This window comes from Rhinolophus hipposideros (assembly GCF_964194185.1).
Source record: "Rhinolophus hipposideros genome assembly, chromosome: 1".
Taxonomy (NCBI): domain Eukaryota; kingdom Metazoa; phylum Chordata; class Mammalia; order Chiroptera; family Rhinolophidae; genus Rhinolophus; species Rhinolophus hipposideros.
In genome coordinates, this window is record NC_138047.1 from 28363707 (window position 1) to 28379930 (window position 16224).

General features: G+C 37.6%; 1 protein-coding gene across 10 annotated transcripts in view; it reads right to left on the reverse strand.

Moving 5' to 3' along the window:
- CUL2 (cullin 2) overlaps positions 1–16224 on the reverse strand; it is a 112960-nt gene that overhangs the window by 45004 nt on the left and 51732 nt on the right. For 7 of the 10 annotated variants that reach the window (XM_081045487.1, XM_081045493.1, XM_081045486.1 and 4 more), the window contains 4 exons: positions 14195–14335; positions 8980–9082; positions 8402–8496; positions 2327–2432 (listed from right to left, as the gene is read on the reverse strand). In XM_081045487.1, the coding sequence (XP_080901613.1) occupies positions 2327–2432; positions 8402–8496; positions 8980–9082; positions 14195–14313 (423 nt within the window). In that variant the 5' untranslated portion in view covers positions 14314–14335. Of the gene's footprint in view, positions 1–2326; positions 2433–8401; positions 8497–8979; positions 9083–14194; positions 14339–16224 lie in introns of all 10 variants that reach the window. The other 3 variants (XM_081045494.1, XM_081045490.1, XM_081045488.1) reach the window with 1 other exon arrangement.

Consider the following 16224-nt stretch of genomic DNA (forward strand, 5'->3'; position numbering starts at 1 on the left):
AGGCAGCCGCCATATCTGAGCGATTTAGAAGTAGCAGAAAACATCAGATCAGAATAGCAAAAATAAAAAAATAAAAATAAATGAGGATATTTTAAGAGGCCTCTGGGAAAACATCAAGCATACCAACATTCGCATCTTGGAAGAACAGAAGAACAGTGAGAGTAAGGAATTGAAAATCTATTTGAAAAAATAATGACATAAAAGTTCCCTAACCTGGTGAAATAATTAGACATATTAGCCCAAGAAGTACAGAGTCCCAAACAAGATGAGCCCACATAAGCCCACAATAAGACACGTCATAATTAAAACGCCAAAAGTTAACGATGAAAGAATCTTAAAAGCAGCAAGAAAAAAGCAGTTACGTACAAGAGAGTTCCCATAAGACTGTCAGCTGATTTCTCAACAGAAACTTTGCAGGTCAGAAGGGGTTGGCTGAAATATTCAAAGTGAGGAAAAGCATGGACCTACAAGTACCAAGATTACTGTACCCAGCAAGGCTATCATTTAGAATCAAAGGACAGATAAAGAGCTTCCCAGACAAGAAAAAGTTAAAGGAGTTCATCACCACCAAATCAGAATTACAAGAAATCTTACAGGGACTTCTTTAAGACCAAAAAAAAAAAAAAAGATCAAAAATATAAATATAAATAATAAATGGCAATAACCACATATCTATCAACAATTACTTTAAATGTAAATGGATTAAATGCTCCAATCAAAAGACACAGGGTGGCTAAATGGAGAAGAAAACAAGATCTTTACATATGCTGCCCACAAAAGACCCACTTCAGATCAAAAGAAACAGAGACTGAAAGGAGAGAGATGAAAAAAGATATCTCATGAAAATGGAAACAAACAAAAAAGCTAGGGTAGCAATACTTATACCAAACAAAATAGACTTTAAAACAAAGACTCTAACAAGAGACAAAGAAAGACCCTGTAATCCCACTTCTGAGTATTTATCTGAAGAAACTCAAAACACGACTTCAAAGGGATGTGTGCATCTATATGTTCATGTTTACAATGGATGAGATATGGAGGCAGCCTGGGTGTCTCTCAATGGATGAACGGATAAAGAAGAGTAGGTACATGTATACAAAGAAATATTACTCAGCCGTAAAAATAATGAAATCTTGCCATCTGCAACAACATGTATGGACCTAGAGGGTATTGTGCTGAGTGGAGTAAGTCAGACAGAGAAAGACAAATGGCATATTATCTCATTTATATGTGGAATCTAAACAACAAAATAAATAAAACAGAAACAGACTTATAGATACAAAGAACATTTTGAGGGTTGCCAGATGGTAGGGTCTTTGGGAATGTGGGTGAAAAAGGGAAAGGAAGTAAGAAGTACAAATTGGTAGTTACAAAATAATCATAGGGGTGTAGGGTATAGCATAAGAAATATAATCAATAATATTGTATAAATGTATGTGGTGTCAGGTGGGTACTAGATTTTTCAGGGTGATCATCTTACGAGTTACATAAATGTCTAATCACTATTTTGTATACCTGAAACTAATATAATATTGTATGTCAGCTGTAATTGAGAAATTAAAAAATTATTTAAAAATTAAAGCAAAATAATACTCATCATATCTTTACTCTTCTCATTTACCTGAAAATTCTTAGGAAATCATTACAGTATTTTATTTACTTAACATTTAGGATATTTTAAATCTTGAGAATTTTGACATAGTCAATTCAGTGTCCTTAAAAAAAGGACAGTGGGTCCGGCCCGGTGGCTCAGGCAGTTAGAGCTCCATGCTCCTAACTCCGAAGGCTGCCGGTTCGATTCCCACATGGGCCAGTGGGCTCTCAACCACAAGGTTGCCAGTTTGATTCCTCGACTCCCGCGAGGGATGGTGGGCTCCGCCCCCTGCAACTAAGATTGAAACGGCACCTTGAGCTGAGCTGTTGCTGAGCTCCCGGATGGCTCAGTTGGTTGGAGCGCGTCCTCTCAACTACAAGGTTGCCGGTTCGACTCCCGCAAGGGATGGTGGGTTGTGCCCCCTGCAACTAGCAACGGCAACGGCAACTGGACCTGGAGCTGAGCTGCGCCCTCCACAACTAAGACTGAAAGGACAACAACTTGAAGCTGAACGGCACCCTCCACAACTAAGATTGAAAGGGCAACAACTTGACTTGGAAAAAAAAAAGAAAAAGGCCTGGAAGTACACACTATTCCCCAATAAAGTCCTGTTCCCCTTCCCCAATAAAATCTTAAAAAAAAAAAAAAAAGAAAAAAAAAGGACAGTGAATCAAATTACCTAAATAAATGAAAACATTCTCATGTTTGCCAGTAATTTAAAGAATTTCCTACCTCTCCTATTTCCATAAGTGGTTCATTCATATCTACACCACCATAGCCATACTGAAGGTCAGCTTCTGTCAATTTATTCTTTTTAATAAACTGGGTGTTGAGATACCTGAAAAACAAATGTAATATCATTGAACACTATGTCAAAATCAGTAAGAAAACAAATAATTTGCAATAGAACAATAATTTTAAGGATAGTAACCAACTACAGAATAGTTCAGTAATATACCCAAAAGAAATTAAGTAGAAATTAAAAATATAATAAGAAAAAGATGAAAATCGTCAGCCCAACTTTCCGTCCAAAGCCCTAAGTGACAAAGAATACAAACTCTAGAGTAGCCAAACAAAACCCTATTACCCCAGTCTCACATTTAAAAAACAAAACCTCAAGGGTTTTGCTCTCAATTGCAATACTGTGATAGCCCAAGAGTGCCTATCCAAGGTCCTTTATAATCTCATCTGTTCACTCCCGCATTCTTCTTGGTAAGTCAAGGTAAAGTCACTTTGCAAAGAATTCAACAGAAAATGGTGAGAAGATCAAAGCCAGGTCAGTTCTCTATATTTTTCCACCAAGAAAAAAATGTAACTTCATTTTTAAATGACAACAACAAAGATCACAATCAATAGGTAAGACAATGGAACCGATTATTACAGACAGTAAGAAGTATGGGCAAAAAACTGACAGATTTAAGATCACTGTATCTACCAGGGAAAAACAGCTTAAAACAGAAAATGTTTCAAAAGAGTCTAAGACTAATAACTGTGATGAACTCTAAGAATTACTAAGGTGAATACAGAGTTCTAAAATTAAATGTGAAGAAAGATGCTGTAATAGTCAAGTACTCACTTTTCACCAGTCCAGATTTCACTATAATACATTTAATGCTCACCACCTAAAACTATTCCCTTGAAAGGTTCTATGTGTAAGTTCTATGGTTCTAAAGGTTCTATGGCCAATGTGTACATAACTATCATCAATACAATTATTTAGGTAACAACTGTGAAATCTCATATCAAAACACGCACTTTCTAATGTTCACTGAATCAAAAGGAAAGATCCACTTAACATTTATAGACAACTGAAACCAAAGGCAACAAAAAATTTCAACTACATAATTCTAAAATTCATAATTCTAAATTTCAACTACCAGCAATTCTAAGAGACAATGAAAAATATAATTCCTGGAATTAACTCCAAAGGAGCCTAGGCACAACCATTAAAAACATCCCACTCTCACCTTCACGAACTTCAATCCTCCAGACTCCCCGGCTTACAACCTAGGTGGCCACGTGACAGTAGCGTCCTCTTTCCATAGGTTACACGGTCATTGTTATCTTTCCTTCAAAATGGCATTTAACCTTTCCTTCCATTCTCACTGTAACCCTCATAATTTCATGGTTTCCAACCATGCCTCTCGCTAAGGAAAGGAGAACAGGATGGAGAGACAGCAGTAAAAGCGAGAGAGAGAGAATGGCTTCCTCACTTGGAAAAGAATAGCTGGGATAGGGCCGGAAATGCCCTATCCCAGATATTTTCATCTCTGGACTCTGTCATCAGGTCTCAGTTCAAACACACCTCTCAGGCCTGGCCTTACACCAATCCAAATTAACCTTACCTTCCCATTAACAGTGAAGAACTATCTAATACATAATTGTTCTATTTTTTTCACAGTACTTGCTATTAGGTTGGTGGAAAAGTAACTGAAGTTTAAAAGGTTAAAAATTGCTAAACCACAATTACTTTTGCACCAACCTAATACAATGTGAAATAATCCATTCTCTTATGTCATATTCTTTATGTCTCCCCTCTAGAATAGAAGGTCTACAAGCAAGGACCTTGTCTTGGTGACAGCATCCAGAACAGTGGCAGGCAGATAGGAAGTCCTCAAAAAAATACTTCGATGAATTACTGAGTAAATAAATGGGTAACATTCCAGACAACAGGGATGTCAACACAAACTCGGAAAAGCAGCTTGGAGCCAGACTATGAAAGCCAAGAATGAAAGCCAGGAAATAAAAGTATCACTGACCTTCACTGAACTTACATCATGTGTAAGACATAGCCCTCAACATTTTGTACAGCTAAGTACCAAGAGGTAGAGTAGACATCACGATCCTCATTTTATGTTTATGAAAGTTGTAACTTCAAGAACTTAAAGAACTTGCCAAAGGGCAATCTGCTAGTAAGTGGCAGAGCTGGCACAGAAACTCCCACTCTCATTCAACAAGTGTTGTCCAAGTGTGAACTCTATGACAGGTACTACGCAAGGAAGGCACTGGAGACGGAAAAATCAAACACAAAAATGCGGTCTCCACCCACAGAGCTTGCACATCTGGTAGAATACACAAACCAACGTAATATTTCAACAATGACGTGTGTTCACTGAGTAGAGGGGACCTAAATCTTTAGTATTTATGTGTGTCTTCCTATACAAATCCTTTGCTCTACACTAGTTTCTTTTTTGGCCAGTGGTACATGGACACCCCAGGAATCTCACCTAAAACACTTATCTTTCCAGTTTGCCTTCTCTACTTCCTTCCCATTCATCATCTCCTCCATGACTTTCCTTTTCACTTCCACTGCCATTTGTCTACTCTCCGCGTGTGCAACCCTCTTATGATGGTTTCTATTTCCTGTTTATGGCATCTCCAATTCACCTAAAAATTCTTTCTACCAGTTCCCTAATTAGAATCCTTATACCTCCATAGTAATTGCAAACTTCTCAGGATATTGGTTTGTTCATTCTGAAGCAGCAGCGGCTAGATCTGCAGCAGCCTGAATTCACTCATCCATTCCCAAGATCATATACACATTCCTGAGCCAGTACACTTTTAGTGCACCTCTATATGTTTATATCTGATGGGAAAAGTCACTATTGTCCCTCCCTCGTGGAATAAAATTTAAACTAACTTACCTTAAATATATCTTTCTCATTCCAGATTTCTACTTTTGATGGTACAAGCTCGATAGACAAGCTTTTAAAATAATTTAAAGATATAATGTAAAATGTAAATTAAATCGTGTAATTTTTCATTTTTATATAGATACCATTCTTAATTTCTAAATCACTGTAGTATTTTACAAATTTTAATTATTAACCACACATTTTTTTTCAAAGAAAGACATATGTTCTAGGAAACCATAAAAGAAAACTGCTTCCAATAATTTCTTAAAATAGTTTATACTCTACCACACAGGGAGATGGTTCTGCTCAGGTGTAATGCAGTAGTACATGTTCTTATAACTTATTTTGTCAATCAAGTACTTAATAAGTATCCTTTGCTTTTCTGGATTATGAGCAGTAACACAATTAGTAACAGTATTTGGCAAGAATTAATAGCCTAAGGAAACTTTAAAGCTTCTAAGAAATTAGGCTTTTCAACCTGTCTCAGAAAATTCCATTATAAGAATTATTCTCACGCTAATACCTACTGGATTTCAACAATTGTTAGTTCTCAAGCTAATACCTTAAGTGCTCCACTTCAAAGGCCAGCAGGGTGTAAACAGATATATAGTACTGGGAAAGGTGGGTAGGAATGTCATTATTTTTCTTTCAAATCAGAATCCTTAAGTCACCTATGCTAATGCATATCCATCTTATAAATTACATCTGAGTAAAGAAAAGGCTAGACAGTAATCAAATTTCCACTTTAGAAAAGATAACACAAGAAGTTTACTAAATAGAATAAATTAGAAATCAAAATCGGGAGCTGATTACAGGGACTTGATCATTAACAGTTCTGGTGAGAAATGATAAAAAAAAAGTTTGAACCATAAGCAGTTCAAAGGCAATAATGAATTTAAGAGACATTTGGAGGATTCGAGCCATCAAGGTCAGATGGAGAGGCTGTCCTAAGTGAAGGCTAATGGCGACTTCTGGCGTCGATGGCTAGGTGCACAGTACCACTGTCCACGAAAACTAGTCATGCTGGGGACAGTGTGCATGTGAAAGATAACGAGCTCAGCTGTGAACGTCAGCAGTAGTATGGCGTGCCCACGGAACATCCTACAGGTACAGGGAGCTAGGTAAAAATACTCCAATGACATTTACTTACCCTGTCTGAGATAAACATATTCGCGTATTTTGATGCTTATCAATATATATGCTGTAGCTAAAACCAGGAGTAACTGAGATCATCCTAGAAACAATGTGTAGTGTGACAAAAGGGATGAGAATACTCTACAGAAGTGACTAAAAGTGTGTATCTAGAATGAGACTAAGGTGGAATATAGAAGTTAAATGGGCTTAATCACAATGATCTGGGATTAAATTCTGCTGTTGTGATTTTTTAGCTGAGTGACCTGGAGCAAAATCTTTTAACCTCTCTGACCCTCAGTTTCCTCACAAAAAAATGGAGATGCCAACTACCTCATGTAGTTACACACACACACACACACACACACACACACACGTATGTATATCAGATATATTGCAACTTGTAATAAAAGCTCATTAATGTACTAATTTAATAGTTTTAATTTGAATAGTTTCAAATTGATTTTGGTAAACAAAGATGCAGGAGAACCAAGAAAAAAATGTATCCTAGAAAACTAAGGAAGAATAGAAACAATTTAAATCTATACTGAAATGTCTCAACTAAAAAGGGACCTCACTCCAGGGCACCATCTGCACACTCTTTGTCATCTACATCCCAGTGGCCCCAGGGTCTCAGCAATGGCCAAGGCATTTGGGCACTGTCACTCTTATCCTGAACATTCCTCCAAGTCTCCCCCACGATTCAGTTAGGGATGTCTTAAAGTTCTATTTATGACTATCTCACTTTGATTGGAGGAGGAGAAAAAACATCAAATGTCAGGATGTTTAATGTATGACAACCCTGTTTTATAGAAGCCAAAGCCACAGTAAACAATATGCATGTCAGCAATGGGTATTCTCTGGTTTTATTACATTTGGCTCTTCTAAGAAGAAATAAAGCTACTGGTCATTTAGAAGTAAGCTCCAGATTCTAACACAGGCAACATATAGTGAGCGAATTCCAGTGTTGTTTTAAAAACCTAAGGGAACATGAACCAGTGAAGCAAAGAAGGAACCAACCGAGCAAACCAAGCCTTGGTATTCCTGCAATGCACGCTGTAACAGTGCATGTGCAGATAAAGCTTTGAGATTAGCTCCACACCTCAGCTTCTCCCCAACGAGAAAATGAGGCAACCATACATCTGTGGCCAAAGCCACAGTGCACAGGGCAAAACTCCCACTGATCTGTTAACAACCACAACCATTTCAAGAGCACACACCACAGGTCCAAGGGGGAGAGGCCCAGGTGCTAACGCCACTATTCTTCATTTATCCACTATCCAAAAAATAGTTCTCGGCCTTCCTACCTAAGCACCTATTTCCACTGCCTGCATGAATGGGTTAGAAAGGACCAGCAGATACCACGAGAACATGTAAGAGTGGCAGTTAACACAGAAGATCTAAGCAGGAGACTGGGCAGAGGTGGGGAAGGAAGTCCAGAGGAGAGTATAGAAAAACACATCAGAATTAATCATTCAGAGAAAGGAAGAAAAGCATCCAGACAGACAGAATAGCATGAAGAAAGGCAGGATGACAGAAGAGACCACGGGGCATCATGACACTGCAAGTAACTTAATATGCCTGGAGGAGAAGGGAGCAGCAGAAGAAATCTGCTGAGTGCTTGGACTACCCGTGTGTCTACAAAACATAAAACACTGAATCCTAGTGTCAAGTAAGGTGACGTGGGCTTAGATTTTCTCTGCTAAGTTCTATCCAAACTGAAGTTTTACTTTGGATTTCTGCTGCCACTTAACATGTGCTATACAGTCCCAGGTAACCCGAAGAAACAGAACAGTGCCATCAAGTGCAGTTTTACCCTTCACAAAGTAATTTTCCACATACGACCTGGCTCCCAAACACCCACATGACCCAGACTACAGACCTTCCCCATAGCAGAGAAGTCTAAATATAGCAGCAAATGCTTCAGTTCTGTGCAATTCAATGGGTAATAGGCAATATTAAAAAAAAAAAAAAAAAAACTCTTTCAATTATGAATGCAAGCAATACTGCTTAGACGTCAAGCGTTTAAAAGCACACGTACCTGTACAAGCAGTCCATATAGTCGGCACCCTTGCTATATTCCTCCCAATACCTATGATACATAACAAGTACTTGCTCTTCAGACTCCAGAACTCTCTGTATAAAGAAAAACATTTTTACTTCGAAAGCACTTATCATTTCCATTTGTTAACCTATACAATTTATCAAATACTTATATTTTAAAATAACTGACATAATTTAAGCATTATAAGTTACATTTATAAATTACATTCTGATTTAACTACCGTTAGTAACAATGAAACAACTCAAAGAGAAAACTTGATTCCATAAACACCATCCAGAGGACACAGGAGCACATTTTAAAGGTGTACAGGCCTTGATTTGAAACACTACTCTTGTACTTAACTATTTATATATCTTGAGCAACTATACTGATTTCCTTTGTGAGAACCTAACAACACAGTGCTTGACTCACAGACTTACACATACATTATTAGAAAAATGCTATTTAGGAAACAAATCTTAGCTTGATATAAGTTCTGCACTGCAAAGCAGTGAATTAGTCAAATAATTATGCAGCTACAAACATATTTATGTCACGTATGTATCACTCCTTACCTTGTGCAAATGCCGTACGTGATTTTCCAAAAAAATTTTAGTTTCTGTATAAAGTCTTTCTCCAAGGGGTTCAGGATAGGCCACACATAAAGCATAGATATCTCTAGTTAAAATGTTAAGGTTGTCATACGCATGGGAGATACCACTTTAAAACAAATATGATTTAACTCGTTTCACAGTTAAGAACTGAAAAATCATTACTTCATTTTTGTGGTTCAGGATTAATAGCTATATAATAAAAGGTAAAATATATAACCATTTTTCAAGACAATTAAAAGACAAACAAATGGGAAATAACAGAAGAAGGTCAAATTTAAATACTCTCTTCCCGAAAGTCAATTTTTCCTTAAGTCATTCATTAGGGAGCCAGGATATAAAAATTCCTATATGAATTTTCCACTTAAAACTTCTCAGTCAGAAACAAAATTGTTCCAAAGCAAAAGCTCTAAACTCTGTTACAACTAAAAGACACTGCTGGCCTGCAGTAAAATTATTTTAGTTTATTTTCACTATTAAAAGGTGCTTCCTGTACTTGAGCTTCCTTTTGAGTTTTAATACTATTAACTCTATTGTGTAGTGGGTCACAATAAGTTTTGAAGTGACATTAAAAGTAAAGATTATCTTAAAATTGAAAATGCTAAGAGAATGACCAAAAAAGAATTAGTTGGTAATAAAAATTAAAGCTTTTCATTGACATTTCTGAAGAGAATGAAAATGCAACACATAAAAAAATGAATCTATGAAATCATCAATTAGAATCAGCATCAACATCATATATTAGTCTTATTAATGTAGAAGCACGGAGTGAAACTGTTGCTAATGCACCAACCAGGAATAACTATAGATAAAACTTTCCCTAAACTGCACAATCTAAGGAAAAGTGATGGATGCTAAGTGCAGATGCCAAGGTTACTAAGAAGTTCTCCTAACACTTGTGAAGATCATCAAGCACAGAGATTACGTGCCTCCACATTCTTCGATATAGTCAAAACTGGTCTACGTTTGAAACAGAACATGTATTAGAAATGAGGACAACAGAGTGCCTGGTTTCCACAGGCTGGGAAGAAATACATTAAGGGAAGGTAATCTTAAATCTCCCCCTTGCTTAATCACCTTGAACTATTACAAAACCATTTAATTACACTGCCAGGGTTTGGGAATTGCCCTAACAGCTACCAAAAGTCAGAAAACCATGAATAAAAGTAAACCAAAACAACCAAAGAATTTCAACCCAGAGAAACAAACAGTAAATGTAGATCTACATTCAACCTCTGTCTTATCATAGGAAAGCACGTGATCCACATACTTAAACGGTAAATTCCAAACCACTCGAGACTGCACCAAAACTGTCAAAAAGCTTCTGTTATGAAGTATTATTACTTGTGTTAGGCAGAATTCTAAAAAACCGACTCCTAAGATTTCCTACCCTAATATCTGGGACTATGAATATAGGATATCACACCCGTGGCAATATAAGATACTTCCCATGGCAAAAGGGACTTTGCAGCTGCTATTATGATTACTAATCAGTTGACTCTAAAATAGGGAGATTATCCTGGATTTTCCCGGGTGGGCCTAATCTAATCCCAGGAGCCCTTTAAAAGGAGGTCCCCAGCAGCCCTTGCCCCACTACAGCTGTCTGCAAGAGGAGAAGTCTGAGGGAGTCAAAGCACAGAAAGATTCGACCTGCCACTGCCGGCTTTGAAGGTGGAGGGGTCACATGCAAAAACTGGAGCGTGGCCAACCACAAGTCACTGGGAGCAACTTCTGGCCAACAGTCAACAAAGAAACAGGACCTCAGTCCCACGACTGCAAAGAATCGAATTCTGCCAATCAACAGGAATGCGCTCAGAAGAGGACCTTGAGCTCGAGAGGAGAGCATTTTGAGCAGAGAACCCAGTCACGCCATGGACTTCTGACCAGAACTGTGAGATAACAAAAGAGTGTTTCTTTAAGCCAGACAATTTGTGGTCATTTGTTATGTATCAAAAAACACTGATGTTTTCTATTTCCATTAATTATCAACTAGAATGTCTTGCATATATACCTGGACCTAGTACATTTATGAAGGATTAGTGTTAAGAGCCCCACTTATCAACACAATAAAAGAACTAGTCAAGTAAAACACTTCAGTTGGCAGCCAAACCTCCTTAATGCTGACTACAACAGTCTAGAAGACTCTGGTGTTTTTACCCCAGCATTCTATCCTACAACATCAGTAAGTCATCTTACCCTCTTGGGCCACAAAATTCTCTACTGTAAAATGGGGTTAATGATACATGTTTTACAAGGTCATTTGTAAAAAATTAATTACACACATATGTCAAAAAAAATTATGACAAAAGAATGTACACAGCATGATTCCATTTATGTAAAGTTCAAAAAACCAGAAAGAATTAACCAATATTGTTTAAGATTATACACATAAGCCGTTACACTGTTTTTAGTAAAACAGGAAACAATAGGTGCAAAAGTCAGTATAGTAGCTCCCACGGCGGGGCAGCCGTGGGCGTGTGAACTGAGGGACCAGAGGTGGTGCAGGGCTGCTGGATGCCGGCTGCGCCCTAGTTTTGAACCACCCTGTATGATGAGTATGCAGCTGTTTGCTTTATAATTATTTGTTCAATGCTGCATGCATACTTTGCGAACTTTTTCACATTTTCCAACTTTTTCACACACCTAAAAAATGCTACATAAAAGATCAAGTAGTAACACATAGGGTAGTACTTTAAAAGCAGATCCAATTTTGTGTTTTTTTTTCACATTTTCAAAACATTAAAGTTTTATGGCCTCTAAAATTCCACCTAAGATATCTGGGGGTCAGAAGTCAACTTTATATTCTTGGGCAAAATAACAGGGAAATGAAGGGAATTCTACTTTAGAACAATTCGTCAACATTCATCCTTTATTGTCCAAATTAAAATTTTAAAGTGAGAGATTACACTCTTAAATTTACTGTTTTTGGAGATTTTTGTTTGTTTGTTTTATTTTAAGGAGAGGAGGAGAAAATCCATGGTCAGGTCAAGAATAACTAGATCAAACAACAAACATTTTAGAAATAATAGTGATAAAGGGGCACTTTCTAGGGAAGTCAGCTATTTCAAAACCATTTACAAACCAACCAATTAAGTGTATATTCTGCACATTAACAAAGGACACATTTACTCTTTGCTTTTTTTTTACCTTATGCTCATTTTCCCTTTTCCTGTAATCTTCTGTGACCAAGTCATTCTCTTCTCTCTCTGCTCATTTAGTTAAAAATAGCCTTAAAAGTACCTTAAAACTTGCCTAGCCAACCTCATTAACACACAAGTAGGCTCTAGCACTTTTTCAACTTTTATTAAGATGCCTACCCAAAACACAATTTATGATGATCCACAGAAAAATTTAAGAGACTAATTCAATAACAAGCTCTTCAAAGAAATCCATGCCAATTACCCTCTAGATAAAACTTACATCAACATTCAGCTTAATATTAACAATTAGAGTTAAGCATTAAGAAAAAAACTGTCTTATGAAATCCAAGCATTTCTCAAGAACGTCTCTCCCGTATAAGGAGGGCAGCCATCCTTTAGCCCCAGAAGGCTGTTAGAGAGAGAAGGAAGCACCAAGTTCGTGAGAACTCTGAACCTCCACACACATGCCTGCCCTGCTTTGGCCCCTCACAGACGCTGGGCAGAGTTGGTAAAACTACCACCCAGAACTCTGCCCCAGGTACCTGTGGCCTAGGGTTGCTAGACACCCCTTTAACGTTCCAAATACTAAGAAGCTAAAGTCTTAATATCTTGGTTTCTTGGTACCAGAGTTTATACCCTAGGTGCTGGGTTTGCACTATTTTATGTATCATTATTAAAGTACATTTTATTATCTATATAAATAATAACACATATATAACACATATACTTATTTAAAAAGAATTCTGTCATGTAGGAATGCAGGACACCAGGTTTCAGGTTGCCCTACGGAAAGCACAAATTTGTTTTTCATATAGAACTCTTAATTCACAAATGTAGTCAACCCAATTAAAAAACACGTTTGTGTCTCACATTCATAGAACTTACTGTTCACTTGCTCCCCCCAGATATTGTTAAGACTTGCCCCCTTACTTTGTTCTAATCTCTATTCAAATATCACTGTCCTCAGAGAGGCCTTCCTTGACCATACTTTCTAAGAGCCACTCACAAAGGTACTCCAACCATTCTCCACACCCTTGTGTTACACGCTGCTGCGACGGTTCGGACGCCTAGTAACTGCATGAATAAATGATGTCTAATGTCCTGCCCTCAGCAGCCCTGCTCAGCTCCTGGAGACTCCTGCAGGTGGCTTCCTTTATGGAGTCAGTCCATCTCATATTTGGTCTTTTCTCCTGCTGCCTTCTGTTTTTCCTAGCATCACTGTCTTTTCCAAAGAACCCTGCCTTCTCATGAGGTGCCCAAAGTAGGATCATGTCAGTTTTGTCATTTTGCTGCCAATGATGTTTCAGGCTTAATTTGCTCTGAGACCCTTCCGGCTGTCAAGGGAAGCCAGAGAGCTTTCCCCCAACCATACTCCAAATGAATCTTTTTTTTTTCCTATCAGCCTTCTTAATTGTCCAAGTTTCACATCCGTACATAGTAATTGGGAGTATGAGGGTGTGGATGATCTTAGCCTTGGTCTCCAAGGACACATCTATGGTTTTCAGGATCTTTCTTAATTCTTCTTTCCTAATTCTTCTGCCTTTCCAAGTCTCAGCCTTTTCTTGATTTCTTGGCTGCAGTCTCCATTGGAATTGAGAACCCTTATCCTGCTTTATTTTTCCCCACAATATTTATCACTACCTGTTATTAGACGCACTGGCATTACTTTTTTAAAATATCTGTTTGTTGCCTGTTTCCCTTGGGAGAATGAAGGGAAAGTAGTTTATTTTGTTCACAACTGTATTCCGAAAGCCTAAAGTAACCTGACACACGCATATACTAAGTGCACAATAAGTACCTGTTGAATGAAAGGTTATCAAAGATTAATGATTGGCACATACAGTGATGAACTTGGAAATGTAAACAATAATATATTTTAAAAGTCACACTGGAATGCTCTTCCATTTATATAAGCTTAAGTCTGTTCTCACTTTTTAACAAGTTTACCAATTTTAGAACATTTACCAATGTTCGCTCATACATTTATCAACACAGTATCATCAATACAAGAACATTTATCAATGCCACTAAAAGGATACGAGAAGCGATCGTTCCATGTTGCTCTTTCGACGTATTCCAACATGACAACAGCTTTGATTGTCGTTAAAAGTTTGTTCCATGTTTCATCAAAATCTACTACTCTTGGTTTCAAAGACATTGTGCAAGTTTAGTGTTGAAATCTGCTAATTGAAAACAATAGTAATGTTAGCATGAGTTCTACAAGATCAGTTATTTGTTTTTAAAGCACTACATAATTAAATAGCATGATAGATGGAAGAGGTGAGAACAGAACCTGGCACATAGTAAGAACAGGATAAACACTGGCTACTGTCTTTTCATGACTATCCAGAATTCTACAGAATATATGCATTCATTACAAACTCTAGGAAATGGAAAGCTTTTCGCACAAATTATTTATAATCAGGGCGTTGTTCCAAAGATTTAAAAGCCTAATTTTAATGTGTTGAGAATAAAAAGGTGGGACCCAGTTAGCCAAAAGGTCTATTCCCATCATGAGAAATATGCAAGAGACACTCAATAAAAAGGTTTTGGCCCCAAATCCTTAAAATGGAAAATGAGGTGGTATTCGGGAGAATATAGAACACAGAAGAAAATGGAAGGATTTATCTTCCTGGAGCATCAGTTTAGGTAAATAATTAGGGAGAAAATTTACATTTATATGAAAACAGAGATGAATTATAGAAAATGCAAAATTCACATAAACTTTTAAGATAAAAGCTAAAGATTTCAAACAAACATCACGGTTGCTTCTTCTCAAATTCTCAGGGTATCCAGCCCCATTCCTCAGGGAAAAGCACAGCTGAGCATGGAACCTCTGGCTCAGATGAACTTGACCAACCTAGTAATGAGTTTAAGACTCCTTTTGCCTAGCAGACAAACTGTATTCTAGAAGTTAGCTGGTTCCAGGAACAAAAAATCCCAAGGTTATAGAAACATGCTTAAAAAGATAGATTCCAAATCCTTCTCAATATCATGTCAGAAAAACAACTAAAAGAGAACCTCTTTAAAGTTCAATTTACGTGCACAAGAGAATGCTTTCCTGCCACCTGTTTTAACATCCTCCCCAATTTTCCCTTATTACTGGGACTGTGAAATACCAAGCTAGCCCATAACCAAGGCCAAACAAGGAGGAAACATCCTTCCTCTGGTCTCTCACTGTGAGAAAAAGGGGAAAGGGAAAAGATGGGGGGGAGGGGTGCAAAAAGAGAAAGAAAAAGAGACATGGGGGAGAAAACAGCTGAAAGCTCCCAGTCTACAACCGGAGGTGGCCCTAGGCCCTTTTTACGTTTCTGTCCTGCAAAGAGAAAAGAACTCAAGAGGAGTCTAAGGAACAGACTGCACGGGAGAAAGAAAAGGCATCAGAGAGAAGCCAAACAGAAGTCCAATAAAGGGTGTGCCACAATGAATCAGCGTTATCTCCCCAACAGACCTGAGACTCCACCTCTAGACCTTAAATTTCCTGTACTAACCAGTCACTCAATAAATTTAATAGCAAAAAAGAGAAAAGAGAAAAAAAAGAAAAGCAGAGACTAAATGACAATAAACTGTAACAGATCAAAAAATGTCCTTCCCTAACCAGAATGGATTAGCAATAATTTCAGTTTAGGTGGGTGGGGGTGGGCTGGGGATAGGGACACCAGAGAAGATAGAGACCCTAAAGCTCTCGCTTTACATCAGGGAATCAACCTTAACTCCTTTTCACCCTTATTCACCACATCGTATCCAACTGTGTTCCTGAATATTCTTAAATTCAGCCATTCCTGTGTAACCCTACACGTTCTGGGACCAGGCCTTTAGTAGCTCTAGTATGTATTAATCTTTCATTTATCAAAGAAATAATAATAACAATATTTATATAGTGCTTACTGTGAGCCAAGCACTATTCTAAGTGCTTCATATAAACTCATTTAATCCGCCCAACAATGTGATTAGGTAGCGCCTACCATTCTCTACATTTTCTAGATAAGAAAACTAAGTCACAGTGTGATTAAGAAACTTGCTTAAGGTCACAGAGCTACTTAACGGTGGCATGAGGATTTAGGCGTTT